The sequence below is a fragment of the Chelonus insularis genome, unplaced genomic scaffold, assembly GCF_013357705.1.
Source record: "Chelonus insularis isolate UGA/USDA-ARS -01 unplaced genomic scaffold, ASM1335770v1 contig_399_pilon, whole genome shotgun sequence".
In the NCBI taxonomy this organism is placed as follows: domain Eukaryota; kingdom Metazoa; phylum Arthropoda; class Insecta; order Hymenoptera; family Braconidae; genus Chelonus; species Chelonus insularis.
The window spans coordinates 898,483-915,495 of NW_023276554.1; the positions used below are offsets into that span (position 1 = coordinate 898,483).

At 30.3% G+C, this 17,013-nt stretch overlaps 1 protein-coding gene across 1 annotated transcript; it reads left to right on the plus strand.

Moving 5' to 3' along the window:
* Positions 1–2,274: 2,274 nt before the first annotated feature.
* jv (javelin) lies at positions 2,275–15,568 on the plus strand. Its single transcript, XM_035085335.1, has 8 exons — positions 2,275–2,383; positions 2,533–2,545; positions 9,440–9,661; positions 9,736–10,042; positions 11,068–11,979; positions 12,659–13,449; positions 13,521–13,739; positions 14,124–15,568. The coding sequence occupies exons 1-8, from the start codon at positions 2,275–2,277 to the stop codon at positions 15,166–15,168; spliced, it is 3,618 nt and encodes a 1,205-aa protein (XP_034941226.1). The 3' UTR covers positions 15,169–15,568.
* The last annotated feature ends 1,445 nt before the right edge of the window (positions 15,569–17,013 follow it).

Consider the following 17,013-nt stretch of genomic DNA (forward strand, 5'->3'; position numbering starts at 1 on the left):
ATTTCTGAATTATAATTAATAATAACAACTATAGTAAGAAGAAAAATGTTTTGTGTGAAAAGTGTTTATTGCCAAGTGACTATGGAGTTCGAAGATTCCGAAGAGAATAATAATTTACAATCCTCCGAGAGGTGCGTGATAAGAATTTAGATTCCTTTAATGAGTGTTGTTCAATTACTTCAGATAACAATTACTTAAACGAGTTTTACTCTAATTCACAGATGAACACGTTATCTTTTTTTTATACAAAAGCTCTGGTTTTCTATGTCACGCAATGCTGTCAAGTTACATGCTTCTAGACTGCACTAAACTTTCAACAGTAAAAAAACTAATCGGAAAATTCATTTCATTTTATAGACTTCTCGCTAAGGGAAACAATGTTTTGCTTAAATCTGAAAAAGAAAGTATGTTATTTTGTGGATTCATCCGAGTATAAAAAATACATTAAAAATAATTTATTCATACGCAGGAAAAATTTTTCTCTTTTAATAACTCGAAAGAAATATTTTTTAATATAATTATAATTTTATTATCTAGTGTGAAAAACCTATAAATATTTAAATAAGCAGTAATAATCATTGAATGAATAATTTTTTTTTTTAGCTTAGATAAATATTTTTGAAGGCAAAATTTTTTTGTCAGAGAATACCTCTAGAATTAGGGAGTATATAAAATTATAGGAAAATTTAAATTTTTGATACAGAGGAAATTTTTTGACAACGCAATATCAAGTAGCGATCCGTGACGAATGAGTTGACTTATGCGTACTCTTTACTTTCACGATCGCTAGTCCATGACAAAAATACAACAGTTGCTTCTTCAGCAGCCTTGAATACATCAATGTCTTTTTAAAAATTCCCTGCATGTCTCTCATATTTTCTCTAGAAAATTTAAATGTGCAATGATTGAATAAGATTTTTTTTTTTAACAAATTATTCACTTATTAATGAATAACTAATTTAGGTAACCACTAACAGCTGGCCTTTGAGCAGGACCAATTTCACGATAATGTAATGGGAGAAAATACGATAAAAAATTAGTCTGCACTAAAAGGAAATAATAAAGAGCGAACGGAAATTAAAGGGAAAATATAATAACGATAAAAAAAGGAGCTTTTAATGAGTGGTAATTAAAATGAACCATTGATCTCAATAAATACCAGAAACAAATAAAACATCTGGATATAATCACACTGCGAATTAAATGTTAGCTCATTGTGACTGAATTACAAATCATCAATTAATTAAATCATTATTTTTTTTCTTCTACTTGGAGTTTTAATTTTTTAATTAACTTCAGTAAAAATCTACTCTCTAAAAAATCTCAATGAACTTCAGCCCAGAAAAATTCACTTGAAGCTCAGAGAGCTTTTTCAAAAGTTTAAGTGTTTTTTTTTCTTTTGAAAAACTAAATTATCTTAATTTTCTGAAGAGGATGAAGACCTAATCCTTTAATTCCTGACATTTTTCAAACGTTTTTGTTTTTTACGTAAAACAAATTTAATAAAATTACTAGGAATTTTTTAGAAATTTATCATGCAAAGTGCCTTGCATTTATAACCATTGATGCATAACATTATTCATCATCAAGATATTTGAAAATTTAATATCCTACTTTATACACATCTTATCTAAAATTCGTAAAATTTTAAGATCACTTAAATTCTTTGATTGTTCTACATAAAAAAAACAATATTTCAAACTTTTTTCCTAACATCATAATCATATTATGGAAAGTGAATATTAAAATACGTATTTAGTAACGAGTTATCAATGTAAACACGTAATTTCCGTTTTATATAGTTCTATGTTTGTAAAGTATAAAATTATATACATTTATTTCTCTAACTCTATTCTATGTGCTTCCACTCATGTATGTTTCCACACATTCTAATCAAGTAAACCAGAACAATAACTATTTATTATTATCCGCATTTTAACATTGTTTGTTTTCATTTGTGTGGAAGAAGAAAAGAATTAATCGAGGCCAAGAGTATTTTTTCGTATTATTGATATGATCCCTTCATTCTTCAACATATAGTCCAGTTGACTTCTTTATTATTATACATTTGCCCAAGGTCGATCAAAGTAATAACAATTCTTCAGGATTTGATTCAGGATGTGAATCATTGTTTAAGTCACCTGGCAGTATTTTCCCCACAACTAATGTCTGTTCATGGTGCAGCTGGCAGGTGATATACCTGGGTACGAAAGTCTGAATAGTTGTTGGGGTCTAAATACATATATTCCAGGCTATTCAAAATATCAAGTGGGAATGCGAGCAACTGTTTTTACTGACAAAATTAGTTGCTTCGCTTGGTTTCATTTAAACTCTAAACATCAGTTGGAAGACAAGTTCTATTGGACACGTATCGTTCGTAAAAGTGAGCTTTTATTTGACTTTTTTCTAGTTTTATTGCAATTAAAAGGTTTTTCGATAGTGTTGTGATATGGGATCGATTAAATAACGGAAAAGTGTTTTTTCCTGAGTGCTTTTATCCCCCAACATTGCAAGAATAAAAGGGGAAACAAGGTTGTGGAGAAAGGTACAGTCTGTTTATCTCTTGGATATTATCATTTTACACTTTCTTATCAGAGTGTTTTCTTGTAATTATCATGATAATAATAATTATTTTTATTGTTATTATGATTGTTGAGGAGTTATTGGATGATGTGGTTAGAAATCAATGCCAAGATTTGTCAGCATACAGAGAGATTGATAGGCTACGAGATATGTTTTGTCAGCATCACACGTGCATGCATGAGTAACATGCGAATTTATTGAAACATCTGGATGATTGATTAGACGTTCCCTTTAAACACTTACGTCTTGCTGTTTCGCGTTTGCGTTCCTTCTTCTTCTTTTGTACTCCATTTGCTGGAATGAAAATGAATAAAGCGTGATAAAATGAATTTTAATGCTTCAAACTCTTCAGCCCAAGTTTAGTTTATTATACAAATATTTGAGAGATTGTTGGAAATTTTGAAGTTATTTTTATCAGAAAAAATGAAGTAAATAGACCTCGAAATGGAGATTAGCTTGTTATGGAGAAAATTTATGCAACAATAAAATTTGAATGTCTTCAATGATTATATTTTAAGAATAAAAAAATTTTTGAATGAATATTTTTATTGGTATACAGCCTTATGGAGACAGTTGTTATAAAAAAATTACACTTGGGTTTGAATTAAAATTTTTTTTTTACATTTATTAAATAAATTTACATTTTAACTTTGTCCATATTATCTTGTGGTCTCCATTCTTTCTTTAAATTATGAATAATAATTTTTCTCTCGGGTGCCTGATTTTTTTATTTAAAAACAAATTATCTTTTTTTTCTTAATGTTGAACAAATATTTACAGCTGACGTATTTAAATATATTTATTTAATTAGACCAATTAGAATCCGTATTTTTGTACCTTTTTGTAATTTACACTTTATTTAAAGTAATCTCTAAACAAAAAGCTTGAAATGGAAAATTTTTCTAAAAAAATTAATAAAACTAATTTTGATAAATATTTTTCTTATTACTCCATAATTACTTCCTAAGTAAAAAAATAAATATTTCTCATTATACATTCAGCTAATTTTTTTCACGAGGTGTGAATGCATTATTTGTTTTTCCCTCAATGGAAATGGCCATTTAATAACACTAATAATTAAATAAATTGTCATGCTAAAATTGTACGTGTCAAAAATTTTTAAAAATCTTACCAAAGAATTGGAGGTATTTCATTATTCACGTTGTGCTTATTTATAAAATATTCCAGTGAAAAAAATGAGTCTAATTATTGTTATTTACATCTTGTCAACATCACACAAAAGAAAGATCTTTTCTCTGAGAATTTAAATTGAGTTTAAAAATAAAACATAATGTTTTAAAAGCTTTTTCTCATAATGGTGCGAAGCATAGGCTAAGATTTTTCCTAGATATTTTGTCAAGGACTAAGCCAGATGAAGATTAGGTATGAATTACTTCAAAAAAACTGGAGTAGATAAAAAAACCGTGATGACAAAAATTGCAGTGCTCTAGCTATTTAGCGTTAATTAGTTCAAGAAAATAAATATAGCTTGCTTAACTGCCCAAGCAGATTTGATCTTTTTTTCTGTCTGAGAATTCCTTCACAACCCAGAAAGACGATAAAAGGTATTTCCATCAAATCCACTGTGACAGAATAAAATGTCATTTAGGATTTCTTCATAACTTTTAGTAAAATTTATCGAGTGAAATTAAAGTGAAAAGAAAACCACAGGAAAGCGAGTGTCGTACTCAATAAAAATCTTTGAAGGTTGAGAGGAAGAGAGTAAAGAGTTATTTTTCATGTTTTAATAATAAATAGAACTCTCGAGTAATTGGATATACACCTACATGTAGTACTGACCATACTTTCTTCTTCTCAGATGACAACCAACTCTTATATATGAATCGATTGACTACGTCCATAATCACATATTGAGGGCAAGTCAAGTCAGGCATGATAATTGGTGGGAAAAATTATGTGATGACTTAAGAAGAGCAGTCTTTGAAAAATCCAGCTCAAAATGTTAGAGGCTTTGAAGGTCTTAAAGAGCAAAAATCAACTCTATAACTTGATCATTTATGATTTTATTTTTTCTTGTGCTCTTATTATTGATTCATGTCATTTTATTGCTACACTGAAGGTTTTCTTCTTTGAATGCAAAAAGCTTGTTCAAATAATATATATGAAACAACGTGACAGGATTCAAATTGAATGTCAAAATAACTCGTTTTGCAAACCAATTATGAAAAGACTTACTAGCAAGCACTTATTCTTACCACCTTGCAACTTCTGAAATTTTCTTAAGCTTTCAGCTGAGTCGACGAGAAAATACTATAGTTATTACATGTAATAGTCTTGCTAAAAGATATATTTGAGAATGAACATGGACATTATATTGTCCTAAGTGTTAAGTGGACACAGAGAAGAGTCACGGTTTCACGAGCGTAAGTCGTTTCTAATTTAAATTAACTAGATTTACTTGCGTTTAAATTATAAAAAGAAAAAATAATTGTTATGTTATGCTTCAGACGTTGAAAACCTTGACATACGACAACTTCGTAATTAGGATAAAGAAATCTCAAATTTTTAAATTACTTCTTTTTTCATTTTTTTGCTGTTTCCCATTATTTTTATTCTACGAAAAACTTTTCTCTTAAATTACCTCAAATGTCTGCCATTTTTTCCATAATTTTTAATTATAAAAAAAATTATTCAACTACAAATATTTGAAACATTTTTTCCCTTCAACTGATTATATAAGTAATTAATTAAATCAAATTATTTCTGACATTAATTTTAATTTGTTCTCTAACGATCTGTAACTTATAGAGCAAGAAGATCCTAGAGAAAGTCAGTGAAGACATTTAATGTCAACCTAGGCTAACAAATTTTTTATTGTTTAAATGAATTTAATTTTAAAAGTTCTATTGTTCTAAATTATTCAGCACTTTTTGCTTAAAATAATTTCAAAACTAAAAACAGAAGAGTAAGGAAAGTACGATTAAATAATTGAGAACTCATAAATCAAAAGTTGGAAACACAATCAGCCAACCCACTTATTGTCAAACGAAGCTGATAAATTCGATAGTTTAAAATCAATTGGAGTCACGATAAACCCAATAATTTATCCTCATGATCATGAACAATTGAAAAAATCCAACAGATTTATTGTTCGAAATCGTCTGGAATATTTCTTATTTTAAATGATTACATAAATAAATCAGAATAACAGGAAGCCAAGTCGATTAGAGTAGGTTTTCAGTATTGAATTGAATTCACAATTTAATGGTTTGATATGCTTGAGAAAAATAAGCCATTATTAAGCAAGAAAAAAAGTCTTGTAGCACATTTATTTTTAAAGCATTGATAATTTTTTGGATCAATTGAAGTCATGAGTCCCAAGATCAGAGTGACGTCATTGTAAGTTTATGCAGACCTCCAATGAGCCCACTGCTCCCACTACAGTTTTAACTGTGGATTGACGGGGAAGTCGAGGTACACCTCGACCTAGGAGGCCACCGTACAAGCAACCAACACTTTCGTTGAAACATACAGACGTCGAGAGACAGGTGTGCTTAATCATCAACCAGTAATCCACCTAATGTATAATAGATTGGCTCAACAAATTTGTCTGATATTAACATAATCTTGAGTCCAACTACTTAGTGAAAGAGATTTAAATGGAACAGTTGTTTAATCAAAGTGTTTAAGTTTGTTTAAATAAAAGAAAAAAAGTATTTTCGTGTTCTTCAATACGTTTGTTTTATATATTCGGTGAGTAACAAAACAATAGAAAAGCTTTTATATGTCATGTTTTGTTTTTTTTTTTGCATTGATTTGCACTAAAGCTCTCAAGTCTCTATAAAGAGTTGCGTTATTTTGCGATACGAAATCGAAGATTCCATCCTTTTACTCTAAAACCAATATTATCCATTGTCTATGTTTTTTTTTTTATTTCTTAATTTTTTCCTTTGATCTCACAATACTATTTTCTCTCCAAACGGAATAAAATGCATGGAAATTCATCCGGAAAAAGCTTATTGATTTTTTGGAGTCACTTTTAATCTCATTCAATCTTCTTTTACAAATTTTTCTGTTCTGGCATTTTTTTACGATGGTTTTATCAGATCTATTATTTCTTTTTATTATCTGTGTATTTTATTTTCAATAAACTCGAAGATTACCATCATAAAAAATAAAGATTCCTCTAAATCCTAGTTGTATAAATCATAAATATCTGAGAATTTAGACACAGCAGGAAATAGAGACTAATATAACACCAATATATGATGAAGAATAAAAAGAGCAAGACAATACGAATCTTGAATAAATTTTTTGTTCTTGGCTTTATAAATTTATGAGGACTTTGGTCTAAAAGGCCTTCCAAAGTGCATAAAACGGAACGGTTCGAAGGTTATTGCGAGGCAAAGATAGACTTTGTCAGAAGACTGATGTTTTGTACATTGGCAAGCATCAGTTGCTCATACTGCGGAACTTCTTCCGGCCTGGGTCATAGGATATTCTTGTCCTGTTCCCAGGTGAATAAAAAAGACATACGTCTACTGTCCCGTTCGATTGCACCTGAAGAAAATAAATAATCGTTAGCCAATGAGTCTCGTCTGCTTTCCCAACGGAAGTTAATTGAAAAAACTGATATTAACGATTGATTACTAACATATGAGTGTGATAAGAATTATGATATCAGTAATTACTGTAAAATAACCAACTCCAATGACCCTTACATCCAATTTTCCGCTTGATTGACGGCTCAATTATCTCTCTCTCTCTCTTGATGTGATAAAAATACCATTAAGGACAACAATGAATAACATTTTGTAAAAAATTCTAAGTCAGGGTAATGATGATAATTGTTCTTGTGTAATGAATTAGAAACATTGTTATATATCGACTTGTTATTTAAATTAACTGTGTTCAATAAGAAATATTTTTATTTATTGGTTGGATTTATTTATGTATTTATTCAAAAATATTGCTGGTGATTATGAATTACGCGAATCACTGGATAAATTTATAGTTGAGATAAAGCGAATAATCGAGGTTTTAATTTTAAATGGAAATGTAATCGTGGGCTGGAATATTTTGTTTACTTTACTATTAACGATTATTAATTTTTTTACTGTGAAACATGTGTTGTTAAATGGATTAGTGATTGCAACAATAAAATTAAATCCTGCTATAAAATTCACTTCAATACATTAACCATGTTTATTCAATAATGTTTTAATTTATTTAAAATTGAATTTAAAAAAAAAGCCCAAACTTTTTTCTTTGTCTTTTTTTTTTATTGTCTTTCAGGTGTGATAATAATCTGATAATTATTTATGTAAATAATTCCTCCTACAAAAAGCATGTAATGATTCGTTTGTTTTTCTACCGCGCTCTTGTATTTGCAACTGAAAGAGAAATGAGTGCAGTGACGAAAGAGATCACGTATCACTAACTTGTTCCTCCTCGTCCGATGTCCGAAAGACGAATTACAATGTAACGCACGTCTAAGTTACGTAACGAATCGTTTTGCCCCAGAGAAGACAATGAAAACGGATGAAGAGATGTCGGGCTTTCTTCAAAGGTTCTTCATTATATGAGAGATCCATTTGGTCTTTCAATTAGCTTGTGACTTTTTTTTTTTTAATTTTTCTTTGTTCCTTCCTCAACTTCCGTCTCACTGCGTATTTTGCGGGGAAAAAGTTAAAAGCAATGTAGCGACTTTCCGTCGATCCAAGTTTCAGACAAGTACGCTCCATTGGGAACACAGGTTGAGGGATTTAGGGGGATTTGTTCATCAGGGAGTTGTGGAATAGAGTTGATAGTAACTTAGTCTATTCTAACCACATAACCATTGTCGTCATTCAACAACCATATCATCTTTTTATCTACAATATATTAGCTTATGTTAATTCTTTTTTTAATTTAGTGAATAATAATGTTATATTATCATGATCCTCGATATAATCTTCAAGTTCAATTATATCCCAACTCGACCATCATTACGCAAGCATATTTCATTCATAGAAGTTATTTTTATCTGATACTTGGACAGAACATGAATTTTTTATATTAAATCCCAAGGCTTTAAAAAAGTTGGTACAATATTTTTGTCACGAATTTTTTTAAACTTTCCAAAATAAAACATAAATCAATCGTTTTAAAAAAGTCTTATTTGGAGGGTAAAACAAGTTTATAACTCGAGTTTGGAGGTATTATTGTGTTATGATTTTCAGTTCGTTAGTTTTATATTTGTCTACAGATTTTCTCGAAAATCGATAAAGCTTCATTTACTATCTCGCCGACAGTTTGATTGAACTTAAATAGATTTTGTACGTCTACAGATTAATAATTAGATCCTCTCAACCAGCTATTTTACTGTTATATCCGGCAATCCAATTCTTGTGATGATTGAAAAAAAAATTTTTAATCCAAGAAATGAAAATTTATTTTTAACTTATTAAAAAAAATATTATTTATTATTTTTCTCTTTGAAAAAACAACGTGAGGGAAATATTAATTAATAAAAATATTTCGTAATACAATAGAGCTAAAAAAAATATGTTTGACCAAACACGTAGACTGATTATGACTTTTTTGATGAATAAAATTTGTATCGCAATAATTTTTGATCATGAATTTAATACGCCTTTAAAATTGAATCAACTGGCAATTTGAAACGAAGGTGGTTAAAACCTTGAACAATTTTTTTTTTACGGTTGCATTCGTTTACTACACGAGAGAAACCGTGACGCGTGACAAACGCGCGGGTCAATTCATTGTCGTGATTACGTAAAATATGCGGGACCGTCTTGTGCGTTTTAAGTGTTCTTATCAAGATGTAACTTATTTATTCCTGAAAATGGTGGTAATGTTCGTGATTTTTTCACTTTTGTTTAAATATTCACAGAGAGGCAGCAGCAGCGCGTTGTGAAACTCAAGGACTAAGCAACCAGGACCGAAGAAAATTGTTAAAGAGAACTCGAAGCCTGGCAGTAATATCAGAAGACCTTTCAAGAAGTGACGCGGATAATCAAAACTATCATTTCAGTGATTCTCCTCTCTCTAATCCCAGAAGACCACAGCTCATTCCTCGAGCCAAGTTAATCGACAGGAACTCTTTGAAAGACAGGTGAGTATCGACCTTCATGATTATTGAATGGTTGCAAAATTAATTGATGGTATTACGCCATACCATTATTCTAGGTTATCGAAGAGTCAACAACATCTTTCAGAACCTCACGATAGATTCAACGAGTCGAGAGCCTATCACTCTCACTCAACGTGTGATCTTTATTCAATACCTCCTCATTCTTACTTTCAAGAGATCCCTCCTTTCAATCGTAGCGAAAGTCGCATTGATCCCGATCGTTTGAATATTCTGAATTGGCCACGAACTCCAAGAAGATACAAAAGTCATCAGGATCTTGATACCGTCAGCGGACTTGTGGATATTGTTGAAGATACTTGGCCTTTAGAGGAGAATCATCAGACATACGATATTTATACTCAGGTATTCATTTATTTATTTATTTTTTTTTTACTTGAAACAAACAATATCTCGATTAAGAAAGTGGAATTTTATTTTTCTGTTAAAACAAAGCTCATGGTTTTTTATCGAAGAAAAGATAGTCATTTCTATTGAATGATCATTGGAATTTATTGTTTAGACATCTAGATTAATCCCTGGGTTCATAATTCACCTTCCATTTTCCTTCGATAAATAATTGATTAAGAGTCAAAAGAGATAAGAAACTTGGTGTTACACTTTTCTTTTTTCTGTTTAATAGTCCTTTCTAATTCAATGTATAAATATTTCATTAGTCGAAACTATTTCTTCTTTTTTTTACTGATGCATTTGGATAGATTAATTTTTTAAATTAATAAAAAAAAATTATTTTTCATTTTATAACGAATGTTTTAATTTTGTCTGTAATTGTTATTTCAATTAAATGAGCATGAACTTCTTTTTTTCGCAAATCAAGGAACTTTATATTTTCAGTATGAATTTCCATTTTATTTTTCGTAAATTGACAAAGTTTCGAGTAGACTTTGAAAATGTCAATAATGAAGTCTTTTTCATTTTTAGTTCATTATCACTCAACTCTTCTATCATTTCTTTTATTTACTTTATTTAACCTTCAATTTTTTCACTTTTTTTTTGCTTTTCATCATCTCTTATTAAAATTCGCCTTCATTTTATCCCGGAACATTCTATTGAATATTAACAAGTTTTCCTTTTTTTTTTGCAAGCCATCTATGATGATTTAACAATACAATTCTATCAAATTTTCATGCCATTTTTTATTCATTTTACTTGTTGATAAGGTCTAGACTCTAGAGTCATGTCTTCAGTAAAAAATTTTCTCTCTCTGGGTGACTGTTTTACTTCTTGCAATGTTACCACTGGCACATAAGGATATGGGGAAAAAGTTGAAAGAGAATAGAAACGTTGCCGCATTGCGCATATCTTATCATACCATAGTTTAAGTAAAGTTACTATATGTTGAATAATATAATTATGTATATTTCATTCAGGTCAAGCGCAAGCGCAAGAAGCATAGAAGCTTAGATAGCATCTTATTTGAAGATGAAGGAGAACTTGAATATTTTGATGTTCTAAATCTTTTGCCATTATCCAAAGTACGCCTTGAGATTGATGAAGTTGATGTACACAACAACTATCCCACAAGTAAACACAATAAAGACAGTTTACTACCGACAAATATTGACACTTTATCTACAGGCGACAATGATGATACATCTATAGGAGGAGAATCAGAATTGCGACATACTCCAAGAATTTTACAGGTATCTGAGTTCTCTGATGACAATCAAGATAACTCACTGCACTTTGGAAGCAACGTAACAGACGAAGAGAAATGTAAAAGTCATTCAATTTACGAAGAAACTGAAAAATCACGTGAGAAAAGTCATTCGGATGAGAATTCCTGGAAAAGTCTTGTCTCTTCGTCAAATAAAAGTCTTTGGGACGTTGAATCGCTTGAAGAATCCTTGAAATCTCCGGAGAAAGAACAGGAACAAGTGGAAACAGAAGCTGAGAACACAAACAATTCAATTCAAGAGACAACCAAGTGTCTTGATGCTAATCATAAAAAGAAATCAACAGAATCGAAATTGAACGGTGTTGGTGATACTGAGATAAAGGAAGTTAAGGAAATTGAACAAGTTGAAGATTACAAATCTATCTGGGTTTCAGATACAGATGAAATTGAAGATATGTCGAGAAGACCGCAGGTGTTAAAAATAGTGGATAATGAAGTCACTCGAAGATGCAGTCGTGGTCCAAGTGTTGTTGAGATTGATATTGTAGCACAGGATATGGTGAAGAGTAAAGATACCAATGATGAAGTCCTGGCAAAAAAAGATACCACAGTAGATCCATTAATCAGATCGCAAAGTCCAGAGATTAAAAAGGAAATTGAAGTGGTGAGTTATCAAAGATTTTATCTAGGATTTTTAACGCCATTGTAAAAAAAATAGGCATGGGAAATAAGAGTTTACATTTTTTTTATATTTTAATCCAGCAGAGAATATAGTTACGATATAAAGCATTGTTTTATTCTTGATGAATACATGAAATACAATAGGGAGGGATGAATAGTCATAATTTCCTAGAATTTTAAATAAAAAAATTTTCAAGTTAAAAATAATTCATGTTGTTAAAAATTTTTTAATTAAATTTTTTGTTAGAAATAATTCATATAGAATGTCGAGTATTTTTCAAACGATAACATAAATCTCTTTATTTATGAAAATATTTCGAATATTTTATTAAATTTACTTGATTATAATGCCAATCAAATTAAACATATTTCACATTCCTGAAATAATATTATCAACATGATAATTTAAAGTAGAATTTATCATACTCAATGTATTAGTCTTTGTGTTAAAACAGCATGGAAATGACTTTATAATAGGAAAAAAAAAGATTATGTAATAGAGAAAAATAATAAAAAAATGATTACAAAATTCTTGCAAAATATATTAGAAAATTGTTGTGGTTACTTTAACCTGGAAAATATGCTAAATACCAACGAATTATATTTACAATGTAATGGCAGCTTTAAATCTTTTTTATAACTGTAATTTAATTTGCATTTAGGAGAGAAGCCAAGAATGCAAAAGATCGAGCATTGAGAGTGCACGAAACTTTTTCGAAGCCAAGAGTTTAGGAACAGAATCCATCAAAAATCAACAAAACGAAGGACCATTCGAGAGGATTGTTAAAGAAACCACCAATATAATTGGAAAGGCTTGTAATGCAGTAAAAGGAAGCCTTGGATTTGAAGCTCGTTCTGAGAGTTCTGATCTTGGTCTAGGATCTGATTGTGGAAGTGATACGAGGAGAAGATCGATTGATGATGGCGACGAGGTTGATACTAATGAAGACGTTACTGTTAGTGTGACAGAAAAAACGTCTGCTAATGAAATTAATGATAGTTACTTAAAACCACCCAAATCTAACTTGACAAGATCTCACAGCTGTGTTGATTCCATTGAATGCCAGGGAACTGATGGACCAGAATTTGATCACATTCGTTACAAGATCGTGAAATCAAGACTCTTTGGTAAAAATATATTCAGCAATGCTCCAGGCAAAGGTGATCCTGGATATGATGGTCTTATGCAATATCTGAGAGAATATTCTTTCCAAGAGCTTTTGCTTGATAATAATGTCGTTATTATCGAGCCTGTACGCGCTGAGCCAGTGGAAACAAAGAACGTCTCATTGCAGAATAATAAAAACAAGACAACGTTATCTAGAGGGAATAGTATTGTTCAAAAGAAAGCGAAAAGTGAATCAGATCAAAATGACAGCAAGACAACAAATGAAACAGCAAAGAGTCCAAAGCAATCTTCATTGAGAAAACACTTCTTTTATCATCCAATTAGGTAAAAAGTTAATTCATTTATTTTAAGAGATTATTCACTTGTTAATTAAACGTTAATTAACGAATACTTAGTTCGGTTAACAGGGTAAATAAAGAACTTATTGATGAAGAGCTGCCAGACCCTGATACGGTGAGAAATGTTCGCAGAATGTTTGAAGCTACTTTACGTCCAAAGAATTCCTCAGATACTAGTGATTCCAAAGATCGAAAAAGCGTGAGCATGAAAGACTTGAGACGTATTGAAGACCGACAAATGGATGATGTCAATGAAAGAAGTTTTGAAACATCCAGGTAACGAGATGAATTTATTTGAAAATTTTCTTTTCGTATGTAATTGAAAAAGAGTTACACGAAGTTCTTTCACGAATCATTCAAAAATGGTTTTAAAAGAATCTTTCCTTCTTTTGAAAGTAGTTTGAGGATATTTATATTCCGTGCAGATCTTCCTATTTTATGATACTTGTTAAAAATTACTAAGCTGTCTCATTGCAAGAGTAAGAAAAATATGTATAGGAATTCTTTTGAGAATTTTTAAAATTGGAAAAGTAGTTGACTAAAACAGAAATTGAAGCTTGTATAGAACTTAAATTACCATATGAGAATTTATTTAGAATTTATATATTTCATTATTACAACCAGGAGACATTCCTTTTATCAATTCTTTTTTCATTTTAGATTCAGATGTTCAAGTCGAGCAAAAGATCTAACTAAACTCTTTGAGGGTCTTGATAAAACGACATCTACAAATGCTCCAAATTCAAAAGAAGATCTTGGAAATTTAAAAAGCGACTCTAAAACGAGAATCCTAGCACAATCGTTTGAAGCACGAAGTGGAAATACATCGCCAAGTGATTCTGAATATAGTAGGAATAAAAATTCTACTTACAGACAGTCAAATCACCGGCAACGTCAGCAAAGCTGTTGGGATGCGGGAAGTGTAAGCTCTGGTGTTTCTAGTGATTATCCTGACACTGATCCAGGAAGTGGTGTTCAGTGTACATCATCAGAGGATGAGGAAATTGATTGCAGAGATGATGATGCTGATCGAAATAATGAACAAGTTCATGGACACTTTGTTTCACAAGACGTGTTGGAGAGAATTCGCGAATGTGGAACCTCTGTTACCTATTACGGTGGAAAAGTTGTTAACACGTGTAATGGACCTCTTATCTCTCCTATGAGTACTAAACTCAAAAGGAGTGAGCGCTTAGTTGAACTTGACGACTATGTCAAGTTTCGTTTAGTAAAGAGCAACTCTTGTGACAGCAGACTAGAATTAACTGGGAGAGTTGTTGAGAGACGGTCTAAAATAGAAGCTAGAGAACATTTATCCAATAACGAAAGCAAGAGGAAATCAGATTTGCGAGCTTGTACTATAGCGGAAACACCTAGCATCGAAATCACTGATCTAGAAAGCTTGAGATTCGAAGATGAACGACAGGCAAGCGACGAGACAACGGCAAGCAAACGTGAGCCTCCTGTCGTGATAGGTCTAGAACCAAAGAAAGAAGAAAATCGTGATCAGAGTGCTTTTAAAGCAAACTTCCAACTTGGCAAAGTTGACAATACCAAGTCAAATATACCCCATGGATTTGGTAGTGCTCTGACACGATGGCAAATAAATGAAGGGAATTGGAATAAAAAGCAAACAGAATTTGGAAAAATGGAGTTTGAAGAATTTGAAGTCCTTGAAGATAGCTTGAATGGCATAAATAACTGATAAAAATTTATATTTTTCTTAGAACTGCTAGTGCGATAAAACGATGTTAGTTTTATCAGTATACTTTTTATAATTTTATCTAAAAAAAAGTATTAAAGAAAACTAACATTGCTTGAAAAAATATTGATTACAGAAATTATTAATAAAATAAAAACTATTCAAAGCTCCGATAATATAATTAATCATACAGAATATATTTTTTGTTTTTTAAACATCATTTATCATGGTGAAAAATTTTAACTGTAAGATTGAATATATTCAGAGCAGAAAGTCAATTGTAGCCAATGGTCAGTGAACATAAATTTAGATTTATTCTCTTTGATGTAATTAAGCTAGTTTATTGAATTGATAAGTTACTCTCAGCAATTTATTCATGTAATAAATGAGTAAGATGAGATTATATCTTACAGTAAATGTACATTAAAAATCCTCAAACAAACTTTAGCATGAATAACTCTTCGAAATATCTGTTTTTTTAAAATAGAAATACCTAATTTCATCAAATATATATTTTCTTTATAAATTAATATTCGTTATTTATAGTATTATGAATGAAAATAAATATTATATTAGTCATACATAAATGTCGGTAAACTAATTTTATAAAAGTTTTTAAATCTACTGTTTGAAAGTTTCTGAGTTCTATATGTAAATGTTGCTATTTAATTTTCTACCAAGGATATATCTCAAATTAAATTGTGAGTCCTGTATATCTCACATGAAATTCTAAGTCTACTCTTGCAATTATTTTGTAGTAGACTATTATTTTGTTGGTAATGTAACAAGTATTTTTTGTCGTTTTATTATAGATCTCAGTTTTATGCTTTGACACTCACTTTATATATTTTCAAATTATTTTTTTAAGATAAGATCTGTCGACCTAGTCAGCAATAATAATGATATCACCAATGCACTGTCGTATTTTTTTATAAATAAAAATAAAATGAAGATTTTCTGGTCTTACGTGATAAAGAAAAGATTGCTTGGTAATCTTGAAGGATTGATGTGAGTCATTCGATGCTGTATTCTTTGATCGATCCGATACAATGGAGAAGAATGTAAATATTTATTTACTTTATCGAAAATTTATTGTCTTCTGTTTTAGTTTATTTTCTTATTTAATGGTTGTTTCATACTAGCATTTCATACTAAATTCGCTCTCATTTTTTTTCATTAACTGTGTACTTTCATGAGAAAAGTCTAAATTTGAGTTATTAAAGAATAAAACATGAAAAGGTAAAGCAGTTTTTTTATTTAAAATGCATTTCAATTTTCATTTTAAAATGAAATTGTTGAAAGAAATTACTCAAAATTAATGAGCACTTGTTTGAAGTTACTATTAACTAGGAATTAATGAGAGCTAGGAATTCAAGTGCTTAAAATAAGCTCCTATACTTACTTATATATTTGAATAACTCAAGCATGAATTCCTGTAGTACTAATTATCGTAGCAAAATTAATTCATAGAAATTCAAACTTACGCGCAAAAGTTGTACTGTCAGCTTCATTACTGTCGTTTCCATTCAGTGAATCCTTTATACTTCTTTTGTGTTTTGTATCCTTCATATCTTTTTGTTCTTTACTGAGGATAGGACTGATTGTTGGAGCAAATGTTCCTCTTGTTGTTGACAGTCCACGTTGCGATATACTCCACCATCGTCTGCACCACGTTTCCTACAAACAAGATCAAATTCGGTTCAATGAAGCTTAATGGTAAGTGTGATTGGATTAGCATACCAGTTTCTAAGTTTTAATGAAGTAATTTCTAAATCATTACAAACTAATATAGAAAATCTAATTAATTTATATTAACTTTACAGATGTTGGTTTAGGACTCTTCAAGTT